Source organism: Orcinus orca, chromosome 6 (assembly GCF_937001465.1).
Source record: "Orcinus orca chromosome 6, mOrcOrc1.1, whole genome shotgun sequence".
In the NCBI taxonomy this organism is placed as follows: Eukaryota; Metazoa; Chordata; class Mammalia; order Artiodactyla; family Delphinidae; genus Orcinus; species Orcinus orca.
Window position 1 is genome coordinate 112,228,104 of NC_064564.1, and position 26,563 is coordinate 112,254,666.

Below are 26,563 nucleotides of genomic sequence, written 5' to 3' on the forward strand. Positions count from 1 at the left end.
AGTCTCTAGGGCCTGGGCTTCTACTGGTAGAGATGGAGGTATGTACCCCTGGCAATGGGTGCTGAGCTGATGTCTAGAACAAGGGACTAATCTAGGGGCCAAAAGGGAGGAATTACTTCCTACCTGCCCTTGACTGTTTACGGAGAGGACTCTATGAACCCATACATCCAGGACAAGCTGTTGATGACAAGCTTCCTCAGATGTGTGTTATTTTCTGTTTACTTCTCAGAGACAATATGTCAGAGTAGTTGAGAGCAAGAGCCCTGGAGGCAAACTGCGTTCTTTCAGGTCCTGACTCCATTGCTAATGAGCTGAATCCTCTTGGAAATGTTACTTCATTATCTTTAAAATGGGAATAATCACAGGATCTGCCTCATGGGGTTGCTGTAAAGAGCAAATAAATTATTCCATGTAATGAACTCCAGATAATACCCTGTAGGGAGTAATTATTTTCTGTAAAATATTTATCATTAAAAAAACCTCCTTAACTAAAAAAAAAAGACTGTCAGATTGATCTCTGGGGCAGCAGGAAGTGCTGGGTCCCAAAATTAGAAGCTAATTTTGAGGGAAGGAAATCTTCTAGGGCAGAGGGGGTGGTTGCCATGTGGAGAGGAGATGAATTCTGGCAGCTCTGTGAGGAAGGAAGGTGCCTGGGGACAAGCTGATTAGAGCCTGAAAGGTCCCAGGAAGTTACCCTCAGAAAGGCCTAGAGTGTAAGTCGTCCAGGGCTTTAGGGGCCCAGGAGTGCCTGTTCAAGCGGGGGCGGGCAAGATCTCGGCTTCCTGCGGCCAGAAAGGCTGTGCCCAGCAGTGCCATTCAACTCCCATTCATCTTTTAAAAACTCTTAAAATGACAAAAGTAACACATTGTTTGTTGTAAAACTCACACTAGAAAGTCTATAAAGTAGAAAGTGAAAATCCCCTTCCTCCCCTCCTACTTCTCAGAGGCAGCCAGTGTTGGCAGGTTGGGTGTGTCCTTCCAGGCACTTGAATCCACACGGAGAAGTATCAGTGCACATGGGGGTGTGCGAAGAGTCTCGTGCTTTTTAACCAAAATGGGAACCTTTGGGTAGACAGTTTGTTTTGCACCTTACTTTTTGTTCCACTCGAAGTGTGGTGGGTACTGTTCAGTGGCAGCAGGTACAGAACTCCTTCATTCTTCCAAGTGGCTCCGTGGCACCCGTGGCCACATGGCGCCTTGTTGGACGGGGCCTGGATGTACGTTGATTTGTTTAGCCCCAATTGATAAATGCTTAGGTTGTTTCTACTTTTTCCCTTGGACGGGTGGTGCAGTGGAGAACACCTTTTTACTTGTATCTTTACTCACCTGCCAGAGTATTTCTGAAACACCAAGAGCTGGAAGTGGAATTGCTGGGCAGAGGTGACGTGCGACTTTCTTTTTGGTCACTGCTGCTGGGGAACCCACTTCCTGGGTTACAGTTCCACTCCCACCCACGCATGCCAGCCTGCCTGTCTTCTCTGCTCTCACCAGTGCTAGCCATTACCAACCAGTTTCTTATAATGAAATGACAGGTGAAAGATGGCCTCTGGTTTTAGTACACATTTCGTACCCACTAGTTCTTTGTGCTCTTGACAAAGAAGCTGCTTCCTACTTCAAGCCCGTGCTCCCTGGGCCTGGGCTAGGCAGCCAGGCCTTCAGACATCCCACCCAGCTGCTCAGTTGTCCCTGCTTCCTGTGTCTGCATCCTGCATGTCTGTCCTTAATTCCTCTCCCCGCGTCCCCAGCACAGCCCTGCACTGCCCTGGCTGTCGGGTTCCCGTGGAGAGGAGCCGATGCCCGGCACACTCACCTCGGGCTCGGTCAGCTTTCTGGGCTCCAGGGAGGCTGTGTGCTTCCTCTAATTCTTTCCCCTCTTCCAGATGACTAGGGCGTTGGCCTCTGTCATCGCACTGCTCCGGAAGGCAATTCTAATCCCATTTGCTCTGTTAGCTACCCTTGTGGGTTCTGGGCCACTCCCAGCTCTGCTAAGGGTCAGGGCGAATGTGGCCTGTCCACCCTTGCCCAGGGAGCTGTCCTCCTAATGTGAGATGTCCCTCAACTTTAGGAGGGTACATGTACTGCAGCAGCGGGAAGGAAGCACCCCTGACCCGCCCATGGAGATGGATGTATCATGACCGTCGGCGAGCAGTGGGGAGGTGCTGCGTGTGGAAGGGCTTTGGGAAGGCTGCACGGCTGGGAGGGATGATCTGTGTCTGAGTTCCCATGTTTGGGTGAGCTGACCCGGGATACCCCAGGTCAGGAGTGTCCCAGTGATTGTAGGTACCAAGGCATGTGTCCACAAGGGGTGGAGTCCCAGGCTAGAGCTGGTTCAGGCCTGACTGCAGGATCTGAGAGAGACTAGCCAAGCAAACCCCTGTCCTGAAGGCATGGAAATGGGAGATAAGCCAACACAACAGGGACCCAGTTACCAGATAGTGCAGACCAAGGCTTGGACAAGATAGAATTGGTACATGAGGTGAGAGCCAGACCAGCCACAAGCAGGACACTCCTAGTGCCAAAGGGCGGCGCTTGGTCTGTAGATTGTCCTCCAAGAGGAAGGGAGAGAGGCAGGGCCCAGCCACTTTAGCCCTGGCAAAGGATTGTGAGCCCCAAGAAGCTGAGAGATATTCTCCATCACTGCCCCCTATTATTCTGTGCCCTCAGCTCTGAGATAAATTGGGCAAACAGCCCTGAACTGACTTCCTGACACCTGGGGACCTACTGTCCATCCAGCTGCTTCTGCACAGGTAGGCTGGCTGGCCAGCTCACACACCCACTTCTGTGGGCAGCAGGCTCCATGCTGCATGATTCTCAGACGTACCAGGAAGTGATGATGGGGTGAGAGAGGAGCCTTGGTCATTTCATTTCATCATTGGGGACAGTGATCTAATCCTGCAGAGGCAGGAGCTCAGGAGTCAGACTCGAGCTCACATCCTGAGCATCTCAGGCTGCATGTTCTTGGGCAAGTCACGTACAACTCTGAGCCTCAATTTCTGTGACGTCGAAGGTTGGGTAATTGTAGAACCCACCTCACAGGGTGGTTGTGAGAGTTTAAAGAGACACACATGGTGCCTGGCACATGGACAGCGCCTATAGATTGTGGGTGGTATGAGTGTTATCCAGAGCAAATACTGCCTGGAAGAGCCCAGCAGTGGGGAACTTGTTGCCTCCTATATCTACAAAAACTATTGAGAAACCCGGCGTATCCAGGAAGGGCAGTAAGAGCCCCTCTGGGCACAGCCGTGTGTCAGTCGTGTTTAGTGACACAGCTGAGCCTGGGAGGGCAGGAGTCAGCAGGGGAGGGGCTGGGGAATAGGACGTGATCTAACGAGTAATGGGACAGAATCCACCTAGTTGGCAAAATATGGTCTCCAGAGAGGATGGGGACCAACAACAGCTGGAGTATAGTCCAGACACCTTTCTGGATATAGAGCCAGCCTTGACCCCTGCTCAGCTGGGACCGTGGGAGCTTCCCCCATGCCTTCCACAGCCTTGAGCTCCAGCAGCCGCGTTCCTTCCACCAGCTCTGCTCGGAGCCCAGTCGATAAGAGTGAGGACACCCAACCCGAGCGGGCCAGTGGGTCCTCTGGCTGGGAGTTGGCTGCGAGGAGAGAGTCTTCAGGTCTTTGCTGGCACTCAGACCAGGAGGACATGTGAGCTTAGAAATTCCATGCTGGGAAAAGCGGATCCATGCACAAGAAACAGAGAGAGACCCTGCAGGCAGGGAAAGGGAAAGGACAGAGAGAGGCTGAGAGGGCGGATTCCTGGCCTCTTGAAGGCTTTCCAAGCAGTTTCTGGTTCCTGGTCCTTGTGAGGCCCAGCTGTGTCCCTGCTCATGGACTCCGGGAGATACCTCATGTCCTTATGTAACCAGCTTATTGAATGAGCTGGACCCAGTCAGGTGTGAGAAGAAACCAACTTTATTTTTCCGCAGTGTCCTTTCCAGCCTACTCTGTGGCTTCGTTCTTTTCCCAGTCGATGCTGAGAACTTAGCGGCCCTGAAGTCTCTCTGCTGTTGATAGTCACGTCACTCCAGACCATCCAGTGTAGGAGTCCGAAGTCTGGACTCCTACAGCCGGTCCTGCTGGAGGCCTGGGGTGGGGGAGGGCACATGCTCGGGTGCCTCCACCAGACCCCGCGGTTCTATTGCCTCCCTCCTGGTCCACTGAGCTTTGTGGCCCTTGGAGTTGGAACAGACGAGACAGACAAGGGAGAGGCAAGGGCCCTTCTGATATGGCCTGTTCAGTCGGAACCCAGAGCTGGCACCCTTGGGTATGCCAGCTGCCCAGAGTACCCACGCTCTGTCTTTTCCCTCTTCCTGTCTTTTCTCCCTCTTTGTTGCTGCTTCTTCAGAATTTCCCTTCGGGGCACCTCTGACTCAGCTCCCTCCATGGGGCAGTGCTTCTCCTCTAGCCGACCACTTATGGCCCCTCCTTGGCTCCTGGGTCTCATGCACCACCCCTCCTCACCATCCAGGCTGCCCTCTGGTTCCTAGGAACTGTGTCCTTGCCTCCCCGCCCCCATCGGTGGGCTTGCCCTTTGCTCCCAGCGCAGTACCCGCTTCTTACTGCTCTCCACGTCTGGCCTGCAGACTTGAGGTGTGAGTCAGATGGTAGTGCTAGACTCTTGGAATGGTCCCTGGAAGCTCCTCTCACTGATTGAAGGAGGGGGAACACCTACCCTCCCTGTGGTGGCAGGGGGGAGCATATCATGGGGACGAGTCATCCCCCCACCCCGGGATACTTTTTCTGTGCCTCTTACACAGGCTGCAGGTGGGCAACCAGCTAATGCTGCAGAGCCAGTTTGGGGCCTCCCTCTTGCAAGGAGGGTCTTGCATCTTTTGGTCCATAACGTGGGAGCTCTTATCAGTTATGATTTTGTCCTTAGCCTTTCGAGACTCAGAAAAAACCGAGGCTGAAAGAGTGCCTGTTTAAGATTTTGTTACACTTAAAATGTTCCTTTTTTTGTTTAATCCAGTTCTCTAGCTTTCCTTTACTATAACTGAGAGTTTTTACCAGACTGTATAAAGCAGATGAGGTGCTCTTGGGAGATCGGGGGGACCCCTTGAGCTCCCAAAGAGCATCTGCGGAGTATGAACATCATGGATTCCCATCCCCAGTGTTTGCAGTAGTTCAAAGGTTTCTCTTTCAATCTGGATCAAATTGGCAAGATTCGGGGGGAGGGGGCCCTGTTCAGTGTCACTTGCTTGGGGAACATCTCTGTCTTCCTGCCGTGTTCTGCACACGAGCCCAGCAGGTGGGTGCCCTCCACTGATCAAGGTGTCACTGACTTCCTTCTGGGTCTGCAGAGGCACTCACCATGGAGACCTTAGTAACAGAAGGACCCCTATGACTGTAGGCCTTAGAAGTCCCCAGGCGGGATGGGCGAGGAGGACTGTTGATGTGTGTTGGTTGTGCCGAGTGCTGTTTGCCGGCAGGGGGGCGACTCCCTGGGCACCAGGCGTGGCGCCTGAGCACAGCCCTCTCGTCTCCCTGTTCTCTTCTTTGATGCTGTTGGTTTGGTAAACTTGCTCCCCTTCCTCCATTTTACTTCAGGGAGAGTGGGTTCCACATCTCTGATGGGCTTATGCCTCCCTCTCCTTCCATATAGCTGGGGTATGATTTGACCAAGACCCAGGTTTGGGTATCAGGGTGTGTGGCGTTGGAGAACCAGTGGCGTCAGGCCCTGCTTTTGTTTGGTTCCCAGCTAGTTTAGTAAAGGGTTGCTCCCCCTTGTCTAGTGTGGCTTTCCAGAGCTCTCTGCTTTGGGGTTTGGACATAAGACCAGTGACTGGTAAGGTTGGGCCCTATCTTCCTTTGCCGTCAATCCTTGCATCCCACACACCCGACTCCAGGTATGGGAGGGCGTAGGTGTGGTCTGGGCCGAGGTTGAGGACACCTAGTAGTGTCCAGATTCCACTGTGACCCCCAACACTGACTAGGCAGTTGGGAGAAGGGAGTTGAGAACTCTTAGTGCTTGACATCTAGAACCTTCTGGACTAACTCCTGCTGGGGCATTTTACCAGCAGTCTGGCTGTGAGCCTCACTTTCTCCCCTTCTGTGAAGTGAGGGGAACAGTCCCTCCTACACAGGCTGCCGTGAGGTCACGTAAGGAGACACAAGTCCAATTCCAAACACATAGTAGGCTTCAGTAGACATCAGTGTCTCCACAGTACAACTTTGCTAGAAAAGGCTCTCATAGGGCAGCATTACTTTGTCATTAAGAAGAGAGATTGGTGAGTCCAAAGGTTTAAGTACGTTTTAAATTTTGATATATACCAAACTGCTCTTGCCAAACTGCTCTTCAAAATGATTGAATCAGTGTTTACTTCCACCCAGAGTGCATAGAGTACATATTTCTCCATTCCCTTGTCAATGTGGAGATTGACATTTTTTCGTTTTTGCCAGTCTGCTAGGCACCATGTGATGGTTTATGCTTGATTTAATGTACAACTCTGCTGATTACTGAGGTTGGCCTCTTTTCTTGTTTACTGGCCGTTTGTGAGTCTTCTAATGTGTTTGTGCGCTTTACCAAGTTTTCTATCACAGTGTTTGTATCTTTCTTCTTAATTTGAAAGAGTTCTTGGTGTAGCATGAATATTAATCGTATACTTTTCTCTTGTTTAATATTTGCCTTTCAATCTCAGTCATGTTTTATTTTGTTTTGTTTTTCAGAGGGCAAAAAATTCAGGACTTTCTTTAGTTCTATCCCTTCGTCTTTTCCTTTATGGTTTTGGGGCTTCTCATCAGGCCCAGAGGCACCTTCCCTACCGACAGATTTGTTTTATAGGAAGGTGGTTCTGGCAGCTAGTGTGGAAGTCGGATTGGGACGAGGGAGGTGGAGGCACAGGCCTCCTTGGTCTGGTGGGGAGCCTGTTGCTGTGGTCGAGGGGAGAGGGCAGGAGGGCCTACACCAAGGCAGAGAAGAGGCCTTGCACGGAGGGGTGGGTCGACCTTGGCCAGGGGGAGGGAGGAGTCCTGGCTTCTCACCCGAGCAATTGCGTAGATGGTGAAATGAGACCAGACCTGGGGAAAGGTGTTTCAGGTGTTGACTGCACTGCTTGTGTCTGGCAGAGACATCCAGGACGCAGCTAGACGTAAGGAGGTGGGGCTCCAGGAAGCCATCTTGGCCTGAGGTACTGTCGTGGGACTCCACAGGGCAGAGTTGGAAACCAGGGATAGGGAAAGTGTGATTTAATTGATTCCCACGGATGAGTCTCTTCCTGGTTTTACTCAAAGAGGCTCTGGTATCGGAGGCCGCAGGAAGGCATTCTAAAACAATAACGCACAGCGTAGATACATCCAAATAGCACTGATGGCTTTTATTGCAGATGTGTCATTACAAGGATAATCTGAGAATATATTAAAAAAAAAAAAGTCCCTTTTATATACACAAAACATGCTACATGGAACACTTTGTGAGACTGCTGAGGTAATAGGCACACAGCCAGATGTGGACAGTACCGAACGTTCCAACATCTCTCCCACCCCGACCCACGTGCCCTCTAGGAGGGTCTCATCTTCTTGTTCATCCCTTGCTCCCTGCTTGGCAAGAGTCCTGGTAGTACCAAGCCTGATGCTCCGTGGCTAACAGGACTAAGAAAGCCGCCGCACTGTGATGCGCTGACCCAGGGCTCCGTGGCCCCTGGTTATTCAGTAACTCACGACGAGTGGCCAGTTCTCATTTTTGTGGTGCTTGATCTCCGGGGAAGTGTAGTTTGGAGACGAGATGTGGACACTAGTTGGCCTGAGAGCATGGGACCTTTGGTATGTAGCCATTTGGGGCCCCCAACGATTGGATGATGACTTCTCTTCAATCGAATATCTGCTGGCAAGGTAGGTTATTATTTCTGTGAAGGTTAAAATGACAGGGAGGCTAAACTGTGACTGGAAAATACGAGACTACAAATACCATTATCCTTGTGGCCAAGAGTTAGCTTTTGGGCCTGACTTTCCCTTTCCTGACCACGTGGAGTCCATGCTTTCCTACTCAGAGGCTAAGGAATGTAGCCTGGAAAGAAAGCACAGGGGTACAGAAAAGGTGAGGAGTAAGTAGGCAAGGAATAGAGAAGAGCAGAAAAGGTGCCTGGAACACAAGTGGCCGGGGACTGGAGCATGGAAGGCACTTAATTGAATGGCATTGAATACATGGATAGGTGGGTGGATGGGTGGGCGGTGAAAAGTCCTGAGAATGAGGAGAAGTACAGAAATAAAGAGGGATGGGGGTTTTGAAATTGGGTTAGGTGCCAAGGGGGATCTTAAGCAAGGAGGTTGAGAACCCCTATGTGAGAGAATAGTACTGTAGACAGTCCTGGAAGAATCCAGGCCTGTGGATGCCAAGGATTGTTCTTTGAATGAGAGCTACACAGTCTGTGATCTGCCCTTAGACTCAAGTAATACAACATGAATGAACTGCTCTTCTCCTAAGAGCAGAGCTGTTGTTAACAGCCTCAGCATCTGAGAATTGAATATACATGTATTTAGGTATATAAGGCAAACCTATATATGTATCTAGATATACGCCACGTGTATATATCTAAATGCATATATACATGGTATACACATAAGTGCACAAGGTCGGCTCACACACGTGTATATTATGAAGGTGTTTTGCAGTTGTGTTTTTATTGCTGGGGCTTAATTTATTTAAGGAAAGACTTGTCTGCCGTCCTGTCCTGTCTGGAAACACGAGGGGCTGTCCGATGTGGAGAAGAGTAGTAGCAACAGAGAATACTGCTTGGATTCAGTTGTATTATCTGCCGCAGTGACTTGGGAAATCATAGTCCAGCATCGCAGTCCTCCCAGTCCTGAGGTGAACTGGAAGGAGGCGCTCTCTGGGCTGGGCCAGCACAGCCGGGCAGGCTCCTGGCAGCCACGAGGGGTCAGGAGGGGGGCCAGCCTAGTGGAAGGTGTTGGGGTTCGGCCGGATCATCATCACCACCTTCTTGAGTGAGTAGGAGCCTCCTCGGAACTCAGCCCAGTAGACTCCATCCTGGTAGCGGCTCCGGTAGTGGCCCCCGCGGTACCAGACCCCGTTGAGGTTGGAGTGGGCACAGGCATTATACCACCAGCCGCCCTTCTGGTAGTGGGCACAGTTGCCTACAGGAGAGAAAGAGCGAGAAGGTCTCAGGGAGGAGGTTCTACCCGTGTCCACCGTCTGCTCGGCGGGCTTCTGAGGGACCCCCTGTGGAGGCATTTGGACCAAGGGTGCCTGGGAGGGGACGGGGCCTCAGACCTGCCTGCTGACTAACGAGCTCTGTGATCTTGGGCAGGCAACTTAACCTTGTTGAGCCACTGAATTCTCACGGTAAAATAAGGATGAACGTGCTGCCCCTGCACAGTACGGGACCCGTGTGGGAACCGAAGGAGGCCACGGATTAGCCCAGGGCTCGCTGCAGAGCAAGCACCAGGGAGGAAAACAGAAATGACCTGAGGTGGGCGGGTAGAGGGCCAGTTTTTCTTAGGAATGTTTTTTAAGAGCTGAAACTATTAGATCAAGAGTCTTTATAGAATGACAAAGGAAGTGTTTAAGATGAAATGTTCCTCTATTCCTCCCAAGTCTGTATTCCAGCCAAAAACAATTTTTTTTTCCACAAAAGCAAGATATTTTCATAAAGTTTCTGGCACTATCATATCATGCTGGATTTTGCTGCCAAGGACAAGCAGTTCGGAACAACAGTCGGAACAACAGTAAAAGTGTGGGCAAGGTACAAGCAGGCGTGCAGGGGCATCGCCCTTACCAGGAGGGAGGGGTAAGACATTGTCAGGCCCCAGGAGAGACCCCACTCAGGGGAAGGGCTGCCCGGTCAAGTTTGTAGGTTTGGGGGCCCGATGGGGCGGGCAGCTCTGCTCCGGGAGAGGCCTTGGGGCGAGGTGAGGAGGGAGCAGGCCGGCTAAGGCAGAAAGCCAAGAGGAGACTCAGCCCCAGGCACCCCCCAGAGCCCCAGCAGCCCACGTTTTCCCAAAGTTTTTTTCTGGCCCCTCTGGGCCATGACCCGAGGCCACGAGGTCCAAGTGGCAGCATCGGATTTGGAGGGCAGAACCCTCGGCGCGCCACAGCCAGCCACCCATCAGCCAGTGGACGCCCCTCCTGAGCTCGCCTCTCATGCCTCCAGGGACAGGGAGCTCACTGCCTCACGTCCACTGACCCTGCTGCTGGACAGGCCTGACAGTTGGGGTCGCAGAACAGTCTGCTCCCTGCTCCCCATAACGGCCCTCAAGAAATGCTGTAACCAGCCTCTCTGTCCCCAGAGTCTGACAGTTCTGATGAGGGTCCTCTTCCTGCCCTGCTCTTCTGGAAGCCTCAGCAGCCCCGGCCTCAGATGACACACTGCCTCCTCGGGGCCCTTGCAGCTGGGTCAGTTCTGCACTGCTGACCCTAGGTAGAGGTGTCGGTGACCTGGAGTGGGGATCCATTCTCAGGATGTAGGCAGCCGGGCTTGCCAAGGAAGTGCAGGTGGTTCCTGGGACAGTCCTCAAAGGGGAGGCTGTGGCCTTTAGAGTGGGACCTATCAGGGAGCTGGGGCAGGAGGGGGCTGGGTTTGCCCATGAGAACAGCCTTGGCCTGGAGGCGGGCTTGGCTCCCCAGGGACCAGCCAGCGAGGGCCCAGGGGCCCTCATCTCAAGGAATTGAGGTGTGGAGCCTTGAGATGAATGTGGGGGGTTGATGTCTGGACTTAGGGTTGGACTGTGTGTGTTTCTTACAGTTTTTTGTTTTTTCCCTTGTTTTTTTGTTTAATAAAGACCTGGACTTGAGGCATGTAATCTTGGACAGGTCGTTTCATCTCTCCTACCTGGTTTCCTCTCATAGCTTCCCATAGCACTGCATTGTCAGTACACAGTAGAGACTGCACCCACTCAGAGCCTGACTCCGCCAAGTCCCAGACAAAGCACTTCAGGCACATTCTCACCTTCTCACCACCCCACTACGTAGGTATGTCCTTATTTCCAGATGTGGAGACGGGCCCAGAGAGGGCACAGGCATGTAGGAGGTGGGGCAGCATTGTTAGCCAGGGTGTAACATGGGGACATGTCGCCGTGACACCCAGTGCCTCAGGCAGGGAGTGATGCAGTGCACAGCCCAGTACAATGTCCAGCTTGGCCCAGAGTGGCCCTCAGATATGTAATTTGTGCACCTCTTTACCTTCCCCTTTTTGTAAATGCCATGCTGACCCAGCCTTGCGAAGGGGATCTGTGGGCAGAGGGCAAAGGAGCGGGCCTTCAGGGGATGGGAGCAGGGTTGGGCAGCTGGGCCCTGGGATCTTCCTGTTCTTAGGCCTGGGAGTCAGAGTCTCGGCTTTGACTGACCTCTTTCCCCTGCCCTGCACCTGGGTGTGACTCCCCCGGTCCTACCTGTGTAGACATCATGGTCTCTGTCCAGGGTGGTGAACTGCTTGCCATTGTGCCAGGTAAAGGAGTCACCGGCGTTGCCATGGTAGCGCCCCAACCGCAGCTTATAATACTCGCTCTCAGGCTCCAGGCGGAAGCTGGCATATTCTGCAAAGACCTTGCGGCCAGACCAGTCTTCCATGGTCACCAGCAATTTATAGTTGCCTTGGTTCGTCAGCCAGTAAATGTTCTCCAGGCCCAGCCAGTACTCGCCGTCGATGTTCCCAAACCCTTGCTGGGGAAAACGTGGGCAAGCATTAGTGAGGAATATGTAGTGCGCTCAGCCAGCAGGGCCCGGCTGTCAGCTGCTCAGCGCCAGACAGAGAGGCCTGGAAACAGGCAGAGCAGAAGGCAGGCCTGCATTTAATCCCCCACTCCCCCAACCTGGCTGTCACTTGATGAGTCACTTTGCCTGTCTGAGCCTCAGTCATGCAACACTCAAGACTATTTAGAGAGTGCCTGTTTCATGCTAGTCATCGTGTGAACGTGGGAGACGCTATGTTACCTTCCCTGCAGGGTTGCTATAAGGACACACGTAATATGGTAAATTAAGAGCCTAGCACACAGTAGGCATGCAACATGAGTTCCTTGGACAATTCCCTTACCTTCTCTGAGCTTCTGTTCCCTTCTCTGGGAAGGGGCTGTGTGTGAGGGTCCCATGTAAACTAATGCACAGGTGTGAGCTGTGACAAAGGCATGCCACATCCACCTGAGCACCCTCCGAGGTCTAGAATCCAGGGGATTTGTTATAGTTTTTCCAAGTATTTTTGGGTGTCATCAGCCGAGTGGTGGCCACTTGAAGTCTTGAAAAATAGGTGGATTCATTAATGATAATAATAGCTAGTATTTAGTTAGTACTTACGGTATATTGGCACTGTCGGCAGAACTTTCCGTAGGTCATTTTATTAACCCTCATGCCAACTCTGTGAACTAGGTACTATCAGTATCCTCCCTAGAGTGGGTGGACTGAGGCCTGGGGAGGCCCAGGGTCCCAGAGTGCGTGAGGGTGAGGTGGGTTGGAGGGCAAGCAGGACAGGACCGGGGCATGGCAAAGCCACGTGTGGGTGTCGTGGTCCAGGGAGTTTGTCGGCTCTGCAGGTGTCAGAGGCCTAGGCTGTATTCACTGCTCTCCCCCTTCCTGACTGTGCCACCTTTTCATCTGCAAACTGGGTCCAGACCATTGTCTTCCTCCTGGGTTCGATGTGAGAGCAAAGGAGGTAATGAACGGAAGCACCCAGCGCTGCGCCTGGCGTGTGGCAGGTGTCAGTGAACTCAGCTGCCCTCGCGTCCTCGGTACCACTTCTTTGTTCAGAAGAGCGAGACGGGTGTTGGGTGGAGCCCTTGCAGCCTTTCCTTCTACAAGGAAGAGCATTCAACTTCCCAGGAATTGGGAGCCCAGAGGATGAGCCCTGGAATTAGGACCCAAGTATTCCCACAGTTCCCCAAAACGGGTTATGTGGGAGATTTTCCCGGGGCTTGGGAGCCTTAGGACTTGCCCCTTCTGGGCTTTGAGGACAGGTCTTCCCCTTGAGAGCCCCAGCTGGGACCAAGGTGCTCCCCACACCTGGCTGGGGTGAGGGGCTACTGCACCCCAGCATTTCGAAATTCCCACCCCATTCATGGGGCTTTTGTGGTCTGAACCCCTGTCTCTGTCTTGCCACAGTTGCTAGTGGGGCAGCGAAGGAGCGGCTGGTCCCCCCCACCCTGGGGTTTGCAGAAATGGCCCTGTCAGTGTCCTCCTCCCTTGGGCCACACAGGCCCTGACGGGCAGCAGGCACCTCCTTCCGAGGGCCCTGGCCCTCAGGTGGGCAGTCCTCACCTTGTACGTCTCCCAGTTTCGGAAGAAGTTGACCGAGCCGTCCAGGCGCCTCTGGATGACGGTCCAGCCCCCGGGGTCATGCCTCTGGTCGCACCACACCTGCATGAGGCGGTTGGTGTTCTCTGGCTTCACCAGGTAGATGGAGCTGGTGTCATGACCATCCTCCAGGGCCTGCAGGCAGTCTCTCCACGGGCCTGGGGACACAGGTGTGCGGCCGTCACAGACCTCCCTGCTGCCTGGCCGCCGAGCCACGTCCTCCCCTCCCCTCACCCCTGGCTGCGACCCGCGCGGCACGGCCTCGGGCAGGACTCCAGCTGGAAGCCACAGACCTGCAGGGTGAGGGGCCTGATTTGGGTAGCCCAGGGCTAGGGGCCTGGGCGCACTTTCACCCCTGACTCCCCTGTGGTGTGATTTGGCCGAGCTTCCTTACCTCTCCAAGCCCTCGGTTTCCCCGGTTTGTAGAAGGGAGATCATGTTTACCTCGTTGGGGCTGTAAGGATTGCTTGGATCATTTGTGTGCAGTTCCTGGAGTGATTTTTTCTTTTAAGTTGGTTATACTGGCAAAAAGAGATGTGAGCCTGCTGAGAGACAGCAGCGTCCGTCAGCACCGAGCGGGCTCTGCCCGGTCAGTGAGCCGGGCTCGCTGCCCCTCCCAGCACGGCTGACTCCACGCCCGCGATGGTGCTTGGTGACAGTCGTTGCAGTTTTTAGTAAGTGAACTTCCATGGGGGTCACAGGGGCCCAAACAATGCCCAGAATCTGTAGCCAGAGGTTTCGGGATATTTCTGGGATTCAGATGCTGGCCTCCAAACACCTTTAGGGGGGACCAAGTTTCTGTTCAGCTCGATCTGTATTTTCCAAAGGAGGCTCACCGAGGGCCAGGTGCTCAGAGCCCATGTTTTGAGGTCCATGCGCTCAAAGGATGGTGTCTAGGGCACCTTCCAATCCATGGCTCTCTTTTGAAACTGAGACGAGAGGGGTTCTGTGATCTGTGACTTCCCCGAGCTTGGGCAGCCCAGTCAGAAGGGATGGGTGTCACTACCGTAGGTCTCTCAACACCCCTCCCCCACTTCCCCTGGTGGTTTCCTGTGTTTGGACATTGGTCACATCAGCAAGAGGGTACAAACCTGAGTCACCAAGGGCCAAATAAGCTGGCTTCTTCCTTATTGATCTGAGAAAACTTCCGAAGTTTTCCAAGACCTAGCCATTGAACTGTGTATTTTACAATAAATAAAATCACCACACATAGCTTCTCTTCAAAACAATCCTAAACTGAGAATGGTTAAGACCAAACGTCCTAAGAAAATTCCATCTTATTCTATTAATGTGTATGTTTATTCAACAACTGTTTATTGAGTTCCAGCCCCAGCAAGTCCTGTGCCGGGCAGTGGAAGCCTAGGGCAGGTGGGGGCTGCTCCCATGTCCAGCGAGTGGGGAGCTGATTTCACCAGCTTTCTCTCAGCCTGAGTTCCTGTAGAATCCTGTCCTTCCTGTGCGTGGGGGAGGGCGGAAAGGGCAGGCATCAGGGACGGGTGCATTTAGCTTTTCCTGTGTAGGTCAGACTTCTCACATTCCTCCCTAGCTGTGTTTGGGCTGGATTAGTCCACACCTGATGGTTAAACAGGACAAGTTTGGGTTTGGTCTTTGTTGGACACCTCAAGCGGGCTTTTCCTGAGGCCTCACAGATGGGCGTGAGCATCCCCACCTGGAACCTGACGGCAGGGCGGGGGCTGTCTTGCTCACCCCTCTGTCCCCAGCGCTCAACAGCACCGAGAAGAAAGGTGGGCGTGGGTGCCCACCGCTGACAGCTATCTGGGGCTGGGTCCAGACTTCATCCTCCAGCCATTTACCTGCTGGCCAGCCCTCCTTCCCCCAAGGGATGGCCAGGGTCCCAAGCACCCGCCTGGTAGCAGATGTGGCACAAGCAGCTGCTTCCTTCTTTGCCTTGTGCCTCTTCCGTCCTGGGAAGGGGAGGCCAGACCTCCAGAACGAACATTCATGAAGGAGAGAAAGATTTTGGTTGTGTTCAGCCCGTGGCCCCGGGGACCAAAGCAGAGAATGGGAGTCTGTCTCCGGCAGCTGGAGCAGAGCACAGAGCGGGCGTGGGAGGCCTCCCAGCTCGATACCAAGTCAGAAGCACAGGAGAGGCCATTCGATGCGGAAGCTGGTGACAGAAGGTCCGGCAGAAGCCTGCAGAATAACACCCAACTGAAAACGAGCAGCCAGGCCTCTTCCTGCAGAGCCGCCATGGGGCTCCATGGATTCTCAGGCTGAAAGGCCGGCTTTGAAGGCGGCGCCACATGGGGAGAAGCTTCGAGGACGCCAGGAGGGTAGCCGGTCAGCTTCGCGGCTCCCATCCTACGCTACCTGTGTGGGTTCCCTGAGTGGTTCCAGCTTTACCTTTGACATTTCTACAAAGGGCTGTTTTTAAAAGGCAAGTATTTTTAAATGTTTTGGAGCCAACCAATCCCTTTAAGAGTTTGGGGGAAGAAGCTCCAGACCCTCTAACTAGAAAGATGCACAGACACACAATTTTGCTTATAATCAGAAGGTAAATGGACTTCCAAACCCCCGATTATGAAACCCTGCCTCTGAGAGAGGCTTGACTGGAACGGTAGTAACAATAAAATACTTCTACTAGCCAACACGTGTTGGGCGTTTACTACGTGCCCCATCCATGCATTTATACCCGAGATCTTCCTGACACACCTGCCAGGTAGCTAGTAGTCTCCCCATTCTACAGATGAGGAAACTGGAGCGTGGGGACGTTGGGTGACACTCCCTCCCGGTAGGGGCAGGTATGGTATCTGAACCCAGTGGTCGTCCAGCGCCCACGCTCAAAAGCCCTCATCCTTTTCCTCAACCGGAGTGGACTCCAGGGTAGGGGTCCGGGCTGTCTTCTCTCTGTGTCCCTACAACTAGTCTTAATCATTGCCAGTCAGCCAGGTTAAGAAAAATAAGAACATATACTTCTTCTTTGTCAAGGTGTTATGCCTTTTTAAATTTTTGATTTGTTTTTCTTCTATGCTTACCTTTTGGTGTCCTTTGCGCATTTTACAACGATTTCGACTATTTTACAACTATTTTAGTGTTTCTTACGATGGAGAATCTTTCCTTTCCTTTTTTTAAAAGGCAAATCTAGCAGTTCTTTCCTTGAAGGCTTTTTAGGTATGACATGCTTTCTAGAATCATGGAGTAAGTGCAAAATAGTGTAGACATGTTTAGTATTTTCTGCTGTTACTAAAAAATAATCTCCATACATCTACATCCTTCACTTCACATGACACTGAGGACTTTCCATCAAGGATGTTTCCAGACAGTTATCTCTCAGATGCCCCTGCAGAGCTCTAGAAGATCTCCAGCATTCAAACATGTTCCCTTTTCTTATTAAAGGCACTAGTGGCAAAGGTCAGAAAATTAAATGATGGATGAAAATTAGTCAGAAAAATACTTGGTGTTGAAAAGTTGGCAGCAGTAAAATGATAAAGCAGCAGAAAATGGCAGCAGTAAGATTATCACGCGGCTCCATTAAAACAGCCGAGTCAGAACATCCTCCTCGGATGAGAAATCTACATCTGTTACGTATACACAGTGTCATTGTTGCGGGGTCAGCCGAGGTGTCAGACACTGACTCAGGAATCTGTGCAAGAAGCATTTGTGTGCTGGGGACAGGACCCCAAACTTGGAGTCAGGAGCCCTTAGCTCAAAGCTTGGTGGCCGCATCTCCTCACAGTGACTTTGGGCAGGCCCTTACTAAGCCTCCATCTCTTCTGTAAACAGACGGAAAGAACCCTACCTGTTCTGAGGGTCTCCCGAACACAGCACCCCTCACGAGGCCGACCAGGGCAGGTGCCAGAGAGGGTTCTTTTTTTCTTTCCTTTGATAGATGAAAGCTGGTAGTTTTGAAGCTGTCCACTCCCCGCCATCCCCTAGCCCCAAACAAGCGACTGTATTTGCTTTCGGATTTCCAAGACTAAGTATAAGATTATTTACTGATGGATGTTTTCCATAAAGGCATATTGTGAAAGTCAGAACTTCAGTAGAGAGGGCCACAAAGACTAATGGGAATGAAGAATGGAAACCTTTTTTTTGGTCAGTGAAGCTGCATCTTCAGTGGAGCAGCGCGGAGTACCCGGCAGTGTTTCACTTGGCGCTCCTTCTGAAAGGGTAGCCCTGCCCGGAGCACCAGGCCAGCACTAACTCAGCGGCACAAGGCTCTGAGTGCAGGGAGCGCCCCGACCTCATCTCTGCGAAGAGTATATTTACACTGTCGGCGGAGCTGCAGCCAGAACGTTCCACGTGAAGGAAAGCGCGGCTGCCATGGCCGGGCCGAGTCTGTGTGGTTCCCTAGAGGAGCAGCACAGGGTGTGGAAGGCACACAGGCCCTGCAGTCAGGAGGCCTTGGGGAGAAGGGACGTCGGCAGTGGGAACACAGAGTTTACAGATCTTGGGCCCCCAGACCCCAATGTCTGGTGAGCGTTGGAGGCGATCGGGTTTGGGGGCCTAAGTCCCATCCCTGCTCCCTTCCTCCTCACTGGGTTTCCTGACAGAGGAATCTGGCACACAGGGTCCCTCACCTCCTGGGAAGCCAGAAGCCACTTACTGCTGGCTGCTCTGGGGCTCAATACCCTCAGCGTAGGGCCTGCTGGTAAAGCCGAGTTGGAGCCCGCAGCCCGCCCAGACCTACGGGTAACTTCCTAGTTCCAGTGTCCTCCCTGTGGGTCTGAGGCAGACCACCTTCAGCCTGATGCCCACCCAAGCCCCAGTGGAGAAACGGGCTCACCAACTGCATCAATTTTCAGTGCAGTCACCCCTCCATTAGGGAAGTGCGGCCCCATGAATATCTGACCAGGCCTATTGGCCGCGGCCAGGAGCTGAGAAGTGGGTAGACATCGGGCCTGTGTGGGCCAGAGTGATGCCTCTTCTCCCTGCTGCGCCTGAGCCATGAGGAGAGGGGCAGAGTCCTTCCCGGCCGTCAGCTGGGCTAGGCCACACAGCCGGCGAGCAGCCTGACAGGCCTCTCTACCCCCTAAGCCCACGTCTCCAGACTTGACCACCTGAGGCCACACAGAGGACCCTGTGGCCTGCGGGAGAGGTTCTGGGGTGTTTTAGTCCATATGTGGGCACTGCAGAGAGGCTTCTGTGATGTCACCAGGAAGCACTGCTCTTATATGAGAGCCGTGTGCTGCTTCCTATTATTCTCATGGATGGTCTGCCTCTAACAAGTCTTTTGGCCACTCCCTGAACCAGTTTTCTAACAGGAGAAATGACTAGTTGGGTTGAAATTGGATTTTCTGACCCAAATGAATAATCTGAGCACCAGGGCACATGTCAACTGCTTAGGTGTGAGTCCTGCTTAGGCGTGAGTCCCACCCCGGCCAGCATGAGGACCTGCCAGGCGTCCCGGGTGAGGCAGGACAGCCGAAACCCAGTGCAGGGGGCAAGGAGCAATCACGTGTGCTGCTCGAGTCTCATGTATCCAGACAGCTGGGGAAATCATATTTTGGTTGTGAACATATATATTCTATGTCACTCACCACTTTTCAGTGAACCAGAGCACAAAACAATAACCTAACACAGGAACAGACGGTACATTCCCAAAGCCATCTCAGTCAAGTTCCTGCAGCGCCCCAGCGGTGACGTTCTAAGTATCGTTTCTGGTCCTTCTGGGGAGAGTCCAGACGCTCATGCCTGCTGTTCAGGCCCTTTAAGTCCTCGGACACCGAGCACACTGCCTGGGGCTAACAAGCTTTTCAGGAGTTTATGAAAAGTATTTGAGGCCTAAAAAAATTTGTTAGCTAAAAAATATGAAAAGAAAACTGCAAAGTCAAAATTTGTAAGTATATAATTAAATTTCTACAAAGTGTAACATTTTGTCGAATTCATTAATTGTTCAATTTAGCCTTCTTAAAAAATGTTATGACTTTTGAAAACAATTTGTAGGTTACACTTTTCTCACTTCACAAGAATTCCTGAACATGCCTGATGTTTGCCGAGAAGCCAGAGCTGACCGTAAATTAATTGTGCTGCACTTAGCCAAGTAATTTCAAACACAAACTTATAAAAATCCTTTCAAAAATTTTACAGTAAAAGTTATGTTAGATGTGCGAGGTGGGTGTATTTCAACGCACTTGGTACATCCTGAGGCGTCCCCAAGTAAGAGCCCCTTGGGCCCATGAAGAGCTTGAAGGGGTCCTGTTTCTGCCTGTTTGACCTCAGGATAAACAGATATTACAGTATTGCTTCCCAGAGAACACTTTCAGAAGCACTGTGCCCACTCCTAGGTTTCCACCAGTACCCTTGGGCAGGGGGACAGACAGAGACTTTAAAGCGATTTTAAAAAGAAAAGAGGTCAGACTGGGAGGGGCTCTAGGGGGGCTCCCTGGGTGCAGAGGTGAGCAGTTCCCTAGGGCTCCCTGGACTGGTGGGGTGAAGCCCTGGGCTCCCCGGTCGCAGTGATGGGACTGAGTGGAGCTGTTCTGCGGGCACATCGTGGAGGAGCTCATCAGACCCATGACTGTGCCCTGCAGATCGCGGACGGGGGGGTCATTCCTATGGTTGGCCAACCCGTTCACCCTTCCCAAGAAAGGGAATCAGCTTATGGGCTCGTTCTGAGAGAACCTGTGTTGGCTTTCATTGATCACCTCTAACTTTTCCAAATGCTCACACATCCCTCTTCATAATCTTTTCTATAATTTCACTGGGGTTTGACCACATGCCAACTGGTATGCAATTTCTAGTATGTCATCCTTTTTCTCTTTCTGAACACAGGACGTTTGCCCAGCACCAGGCCTGATCTTCATGATTTCTTGATGATAGTGGCAGTGGTTGTGAGAGCACATCTGCCTGCCCTCAGCCCTCCTGGTCCCCTCCTCCAGGAAGCCTGCCTCAACCCCAGAAGAGCTACTCAATCCTTCTCAGGGTTCCCATAGTGCCTTACATATCTATCTTCACTGGAATATAGTAAGAGTGATGACTGCCTCGGATCCAGAGCCTTTCACATGCCAGGTGCTTTACACAATTTTATTTCAGCCTCACAAGCCCCTGGGCAGAGTGATCACACGACTGGGAAGCAGAGGACGTGGGGTTAGAACTGGCTCTGCCTCCCACACCCTGGTTCTTTCCACTGTACTGTGCTGTGGCTGTCACATGTATTGGGATTGTGGGGGTCTGTCTCCCCACCAGGCTGTGGGCTTCTCTGGGGCAGAAGCCTTCTCGGGGCAGTGACCATGGGTTGACCCTCCCAGTCTAGTGCCGAGAGTCACCTGGCGCCTCCCGTGCCTTCCTCCGTCTCCCGTCTTCCCACCACCGTGAGCTGCGTTCCCTTTGTCATCTTCATTCTGTTCTTTCCAGTTTGAGAATCAGTAATAATAAATCCATCTGGAAACAGGGATCCCCACAACAAAGGATAATTAGCATCCAGACCAAACCTTGCGAAAGGAAACCTGTTACCCGGGGAAGCCTGGACAGTCTGTAGCAGAAAGCCTGCACGCCATGCCCGGGGTAGAGGCCCAGATGGTTGGATTTTCTGTTCTTTTCGATGGCACTCTAACACACCACCTAAGATATCTCAACATTTGGAAATTTCAACATTTGGAAATTTTTAAAAAACTGTTATATTTGTCACTTAAGCTTAAAACTTTCCTAGTGAAAATTCTCTCTGTATGTATAGTAATTTTAACTTAAATTATTTAAAAAATCCATGAAGGGAAAATCATTTATTCATTTGAAGAAATGACATAAAAGCACTCCAGGCTCTACAGCTCCACTGGCTCAGCTTGAGATGCAGGGCCAGGATCCAACACGCTCTTCGTCCAGAGTCATCTCAGGGGCAGCTGAAGTGCTGCAGAGGTGGAAGGGGCTGTCTCAGTGTTCCCGGGGCAGTCTCTGGCCTCCCTCCCTCCTTGCTGCTGACTGAGATCACTGAGAAGTGGGCTGTGTTACTTTTACAATAGTACGTGACGCACTGCGCTCGACAAACCTGGCAACCTTGTCTTAGACACTGTAGTATGATGCTCACTTAATGCTGCTTTCTTTATCATTTTTTCTGGGGGAGTATCTCAGGGTTATGATACAGTTCACGGCATCAGTTCACCACAGCAGTCCATTCGTGTGACTAGTGAGCTGGCCACAGAGGCCTGAGCTCCAGGATTTTCTAGATTACATTCATTTTGCCAAATTGTTGGGATTTCCAGGCCGCAGGATGCCAGCTCACCACTTGTAACAATAACAAGCTGGTGGTTTATCTCCCGGGGCTGTAAATAGCCTGAGCATTTAGCCGAGTGTCCTCCCTGCAAAGTGCCTGAGTAATAGAGGGAGAGCTACTGCACTCCAAAGTAGCCCAGGAGGAGAGAAGAGAAAGCAAAGCTAGGAGGAAGATGACCCCACTCAAGCTCAAGGGGCTTTTGTTTAGGAAGAAGCTAGCAAAGAATGTTCTTGAAATATCACTTGATTATGTAGTTTGTAATGCATTTGGAAGTCTTATTTTGTTCAACAATAACATTCTAGAAACATGACAGCATAGCACGTGAAAACAGCACAGGCTCTGGAGGCAAGAGAGCCAGATTGAGTTTTCCCCACAAGCCCTGTGACCGTAAAGGCCGAGTGCTTGGTGGCTGTAGTCACCCTCACCGTCCTCACAATGCCCTTCTCCAACCCTCCGCCGGGCCTCAGGCGCATGTGGGACCAGCAGGGCTCACCTGGACAGACCATCGCTTGACCTCCAGAAGGAATGGAAGCCACACGTGATCTATCTCGTTCTCTATTTTAGACCACAGTCTAATGTACATATTCCCTACCTCATAATGGGAAATAAAATATAAGGGGAGAAATCCATCTAGGAAAACAATCTTCTTAAAGTTGCCTGTGCCTCCCTGGCCATGGACCGTCTGTTGTGAGGGATGGGTGGTTTCTGTGTGTTATCTGTGAAGCAGCGTGGTTGACACCTAATGTGGCCCCAAGAGCAGATCATAGCTACTGATTTTTATATATTTAGGGTTAACATATTTAAAGAAATCAGGACTTCAGACTTAGCTATACATTAAAATGCTGAGTTGGGCTTCCCTGGTGGCTCCGTGGCTGAGAGTCCACCTGCCGATGCAGGGGACACGGGTCTGTGCCCCGGTCTGGGAAGGTCCCACATGCCACGGAGCGGCTGGGCCCGTGAGCCATGGCTACTGAGCCTGCGCGTCCGGAGCCTGTGCTCCGCAATAGGAGAAGCCCGCGTACCGGAAAAAAAAAAAATGCTGAGTAGAAGTAATTCCAGACAATTTGTCCAGATATGATACAAATGAAATATCAGATTTATCGGGAGCTTCAGTTGGGTCCATTTACTGGAAGTCAGGTGCATGTTACGTTTTCTGTGGGAGAGCTCTGTTGTTTTAGAAACTCCGTAGTATGAGGCTAACTTAATTCTATTTTCTTTATCTTATTTTCACAGTAATGATGTCTTTGTTATCAGAACCTTAAGAGTTCTAATAACAAACCTAACAAATCTACCAGCTCTTTTATAAGGAGCTGCCTGGAACCTGGTACATGAAATAGTGATGGAGAGTCAGGTCCCAGGCAGCTGGCACCTGGGGTCAAGTCAAGCATTTATAGAGTGATTTTTACACCAGTTGCCCCCTAGCCTTTCCATGGGAATGTGTAGTATCCCAGTGGCTAAGACACCCTTGGGTTTGAGCCTTGGCTGAGCCACTTACTTGCTGTGTAATCTTGGCTAAGTTACTTAACCTCTCTGAACCTTAATATCCTGGAAGTTACAAGTCCAGGGACCAGTGTTGGCTCTGTCACTGACAGACTCTGGGACAAGAAGGCTATGCCAGGGGATCCGAGAGGCCTCTAACAAGCTCTAATATTTTATGATTTTATGGTCCCCTCTTTATCCACTGAGAAAACAAACTGAGCTGATTATGTTTTTCTCAGGAGAGAAAACAGCTAGAAATGTCTACTCCTTTTGGTTTCTAAAGATTCATTTCAGACAAGGCCTCACTGTGGCAGCTGGTGGTCACACTGCCTTTTCTTCTCTGGTCAGTCCCTAGGATGGCGCCGTGGCAGGAGGGCTGGCATGTGCACGGCGGTGCCTGGGCTGCGCTGAGGAGTAGTGTCCTGGGCCTCCCAGAGCCACCTTGAGAGCGGGCTCTAGCCGAGGCTCCATGCTGTCCTCTCCTTGGACTCTTAGAAAGTGACCCCTGCAGCCTTCCTCTTTAGCAGACCTGATTGACGTGCATGCACAGGGCACCCAGGTGGAGGAGGAGGTTGGGGACGTGTAAGCGTGAGGAAGAATGGACAGGAGGAGGGAGGGCGGCAGCCACGGGACCCCCCAGGGGAGAGGGCCACAGGCGGGGCCATTTGGCCCAGGCCTTATCACAAGCATCACCCTAATGGAAATGCCCTTAGGTCTGGCCAGACCTGAGAGAGACGGGACAAAACCCAAGCGAGACGCCAGGGAAGCCGGGAGCTGCCTGGGCCTCCGTCACTCAGGCTCTCAGAGGCCTGGGCCTGGCCTGGGGCCAGCCTGTTACTGTCTGGCTGGGAACAAGCTGGTGAGCGCAGCTTCAGATAAGGGGCATGGATCCCTCAGTCCCCTGGGGAAGGGCGTGCTGCGGGCTGAGCGGCCCGGACAATGAGGAGAAGAGTAGGTGGCTCTGAGGTTGCGGAATGAAAGATTTAGGAGCTGCCAAGGCTTGAGTGCAGAGGTGTTTAATTGCAGAAGTGTCTCTGGCTGAGTGATGTCCCCAGAGCAAAGAATCTGTTGGGCCAGAGCACAGAGGAAGGTTTTGTCTTCCAAGACCAGAACCTGCCCCCTAAGTTCTCAGAACAGGCCTGATAAGAGCTCTCTGCCGATTGGCTGAGAGTGACCATCTGCCTTTTCCTCATGTCCTGGTCCAACACCAGGAAAGGGCAGGGCCTCCCAGCCTCTCTCCAGGCTCTGCCCGCCCCTTCAGCTTCTGTAGCCAGGTGCTCAGTCTCGGCAGGGAATGCCTCACGTGGGGAGTGCAGTGGTCAGATGAGTCACAAGGAATCAGTTACTGACAATCAGTACCAACATTTGGGAAGGCTTTGCTTAAAAAAAAAAAAAAAGGTAAATTATAGTGGATTCAGATTACCTCTGTAATAAAACCACTGCCATTCCCTCCATGCAGGTGTGCTTCCTTAAGTGGGAGGGAAAGGGGTTGGGTGCACGCAGGAGCCTTGGAATGCACACATTCCAGGCTGAATTACGCAGGTGAAGAAGCAGGAGAGCCAAACTACTTGAGGTGCCAGGATTAGGGCCACGCCCCTGGGTCTTTGCACGGACTCATCTCCACTGGGGACCCACTAGTAACTCAATTGCCCAACTCCCAAGTCCACCCGGTAAACTCTTACAGATCCTTCACTCTTACGTCCCCACCTCCGTCCAACTTGTCCCTTCTACTGCAGGCAGACTCAGTCATGCCACCTTAATAGATGTAGTGCCTGTAGGCGGGCACTTAGCACCCCGTGGTGTTACCATAGTGACTGCACAGCCCATGATTTTCACTGCATTCCTGATTTCAGGTACTTTGTTATGTTGGTCCCATAAGTTCTCACACCATTCTGGACATTTTGGCTTTGACAGGTGCTCTCTCTCAGAGAAATCCTTTGTCAGACCTGATGTGCTGATTTTAGGGTCTAGAACTGGTGGGCACTGGATAGGTCCCAATGCATTCATGAATCTGCCGTCTCCCCCAGACTAAGTTCCTGGAGGTTAGGACTGTCGTTTTCACAAGCCCCCAAGTCCAGCACTGTGATTGGCAAAGAGTAGGGGCTCAGCTATTGTTGGCTGCCCCACATGATGTATATCACATGCCTGATTGCATTGAGTTTCCACGGCAACCCTGTGATGGTATGACTCTTCTCCCCATTTTATAGAGGAGAAAATTAAGGCTCAGAAGAGCTAAATAACTTTCTTATGAGCGAACAGCTAATAAGAGGTAGAGCTTGGGTGCAAACTTAGGTCTTTATTCCTACACTATGTATCCACCAGCTTAGTTCAAGCTCAGGAATGTCCTGGAATTGTTGAGTCAGAAACCAGAGATGCTTAAGCAAGAGGAGATCTATTGCCTAACTATTGAGGTCAGCCTGCCTCATGTCAGAATTATATCATTCAGCTGAGCATTCGGTGCCATGGGCACGTTTTACCCTCTGGGTGTTCTATCAGGATGTATTAGCACACTCTGCCCTCTCTTTTGGAACTCCCTGTTTAAAATAGACATGTGTACAGATGAACCAGTCATCAGCTGTAGAAAGCTAGAGCTAAAAATGGTCTGTTTTTTACATTTCAATCTCCTGTTTCAAGATGAAGAGACCAAGACCAAAGGAAACTCATAGCTACCATGTATTGAAACTTACCATGGGCCCAGAACTGTGCTAACCACATGTTGTGCAGTATTTCATTTAATCCTCAGGTAGGCACTATTTTAATCCATCCTCTATTAATAGGTGGGGAAACTGAGGCTCTGAGGGGCTCTGAGGGGCAAAGTGACTTGCCTAATGTCCCAGAGCTAATCAGTGGGGGAATCAGAATTTGAACCCAGGTCAGCCTGCTCCAGAGCACAAGTCCTCAACCTGCACACCCAGTAGAGGGCTTGGCTGCGACGAAAGATGCTCTGCCCTGCACCTGGCTACCCCCACAGACCTGCAGACAGCGCCACCCTTGTCTTTTGCGTGGGCCACCCTCGTGCACTCAGGTTCAGCCTTCTCTGGAATTAGCAAGAAACTGCTCTTCCCAGTACTGGTGGTTATTTTCAGAAGTGTGAAATAAATGTAAAACAGGATATTTTCAGTAAAAATATCTCTGACTTGAAGCAGATACATGGTTACTTTTTTGCAAAGATGAACGTAGTCCTCATATGACAGCCCATTTGTAAGGCACACAAGGTCCTGGTTGAATGAGAGACTGAGCTTCAGGGGACTGGGCTCATGCTCCCCCCGGAGTGAGGATTCCCAGAGTCCTCGGGCACAGAGGAGTCAGCCCCAGCTTTAAAGTGAAAAGGCCTGAACTCAGACTCAGCCTGAGGATCCTAAGCCTGTGAGCAAGTCACTCATCCTCTCAGTTAACCTTCCATAAGGAGCTGCAGGGGTTAATGATGTAATAATACACATGAAAGCGCCCGGCGCCAGTATCTGGGTCAAGCTTCAAAACCTACCAGCAGCCCCATTCCTCCCGCATGATGATATTTTGAGAATTACCATATTTATTTAAGATGAAACATGTATTTAAGAGTGTATGGAATCATCACTGAAAATTCTAGATGCATCCGACGCTAGGAAATGTGTGGGCTTTGGAAAGTACTCCTTCCTCCCCCGCAGCCCCTCCCTACAGTGTGTTCATCAT

General features: G+C 51.6%; 2 protein-coding genes across 23 annotated transcripts in view; one reads left to right on the top strand and one right to left on the bottom strand.

Annotated features, from left to right (window-relative positions):
* The window catches only part of RALGPS1 (Ral GEF with PH domain and SH3 binding motif 1), a 287,326-nt gene that overhangs the window by 149,060 nt on the left and 111,703 nt on the right, over positions 1 to 26,563 (top strand). The window lies entirely within an intron of this gene.
* Positions 7,292 to 26,563, bottom strand: part of ANGPTL2 (angiopoietin like 2) — a 34,003-nt gene continuing 14,731 nt past the window's right edge. Inside the window, exons 3-5 of the mRNA XM_004269204.4 lie at positions 13,207 to 13,400; positions 11,352 to 11,622; positions 7,292 to 9,098 (exon numbers count right to left, since the gene is read on the bottom strand). Coding sequence (XP_004269252.1) covers positions 8,899 to 9,098; positions 11,352 to 11,622; positions 13,207 to 13,400 — 665 coding nt within the window. The 3' untranslated portion in view covers positions 7,292 to 8,898. The remainder of the gene's footprint in view (positions 9,099 to 11,351; positions 11,623 to 13,206; positions 13,401 to 26,563) is intronic.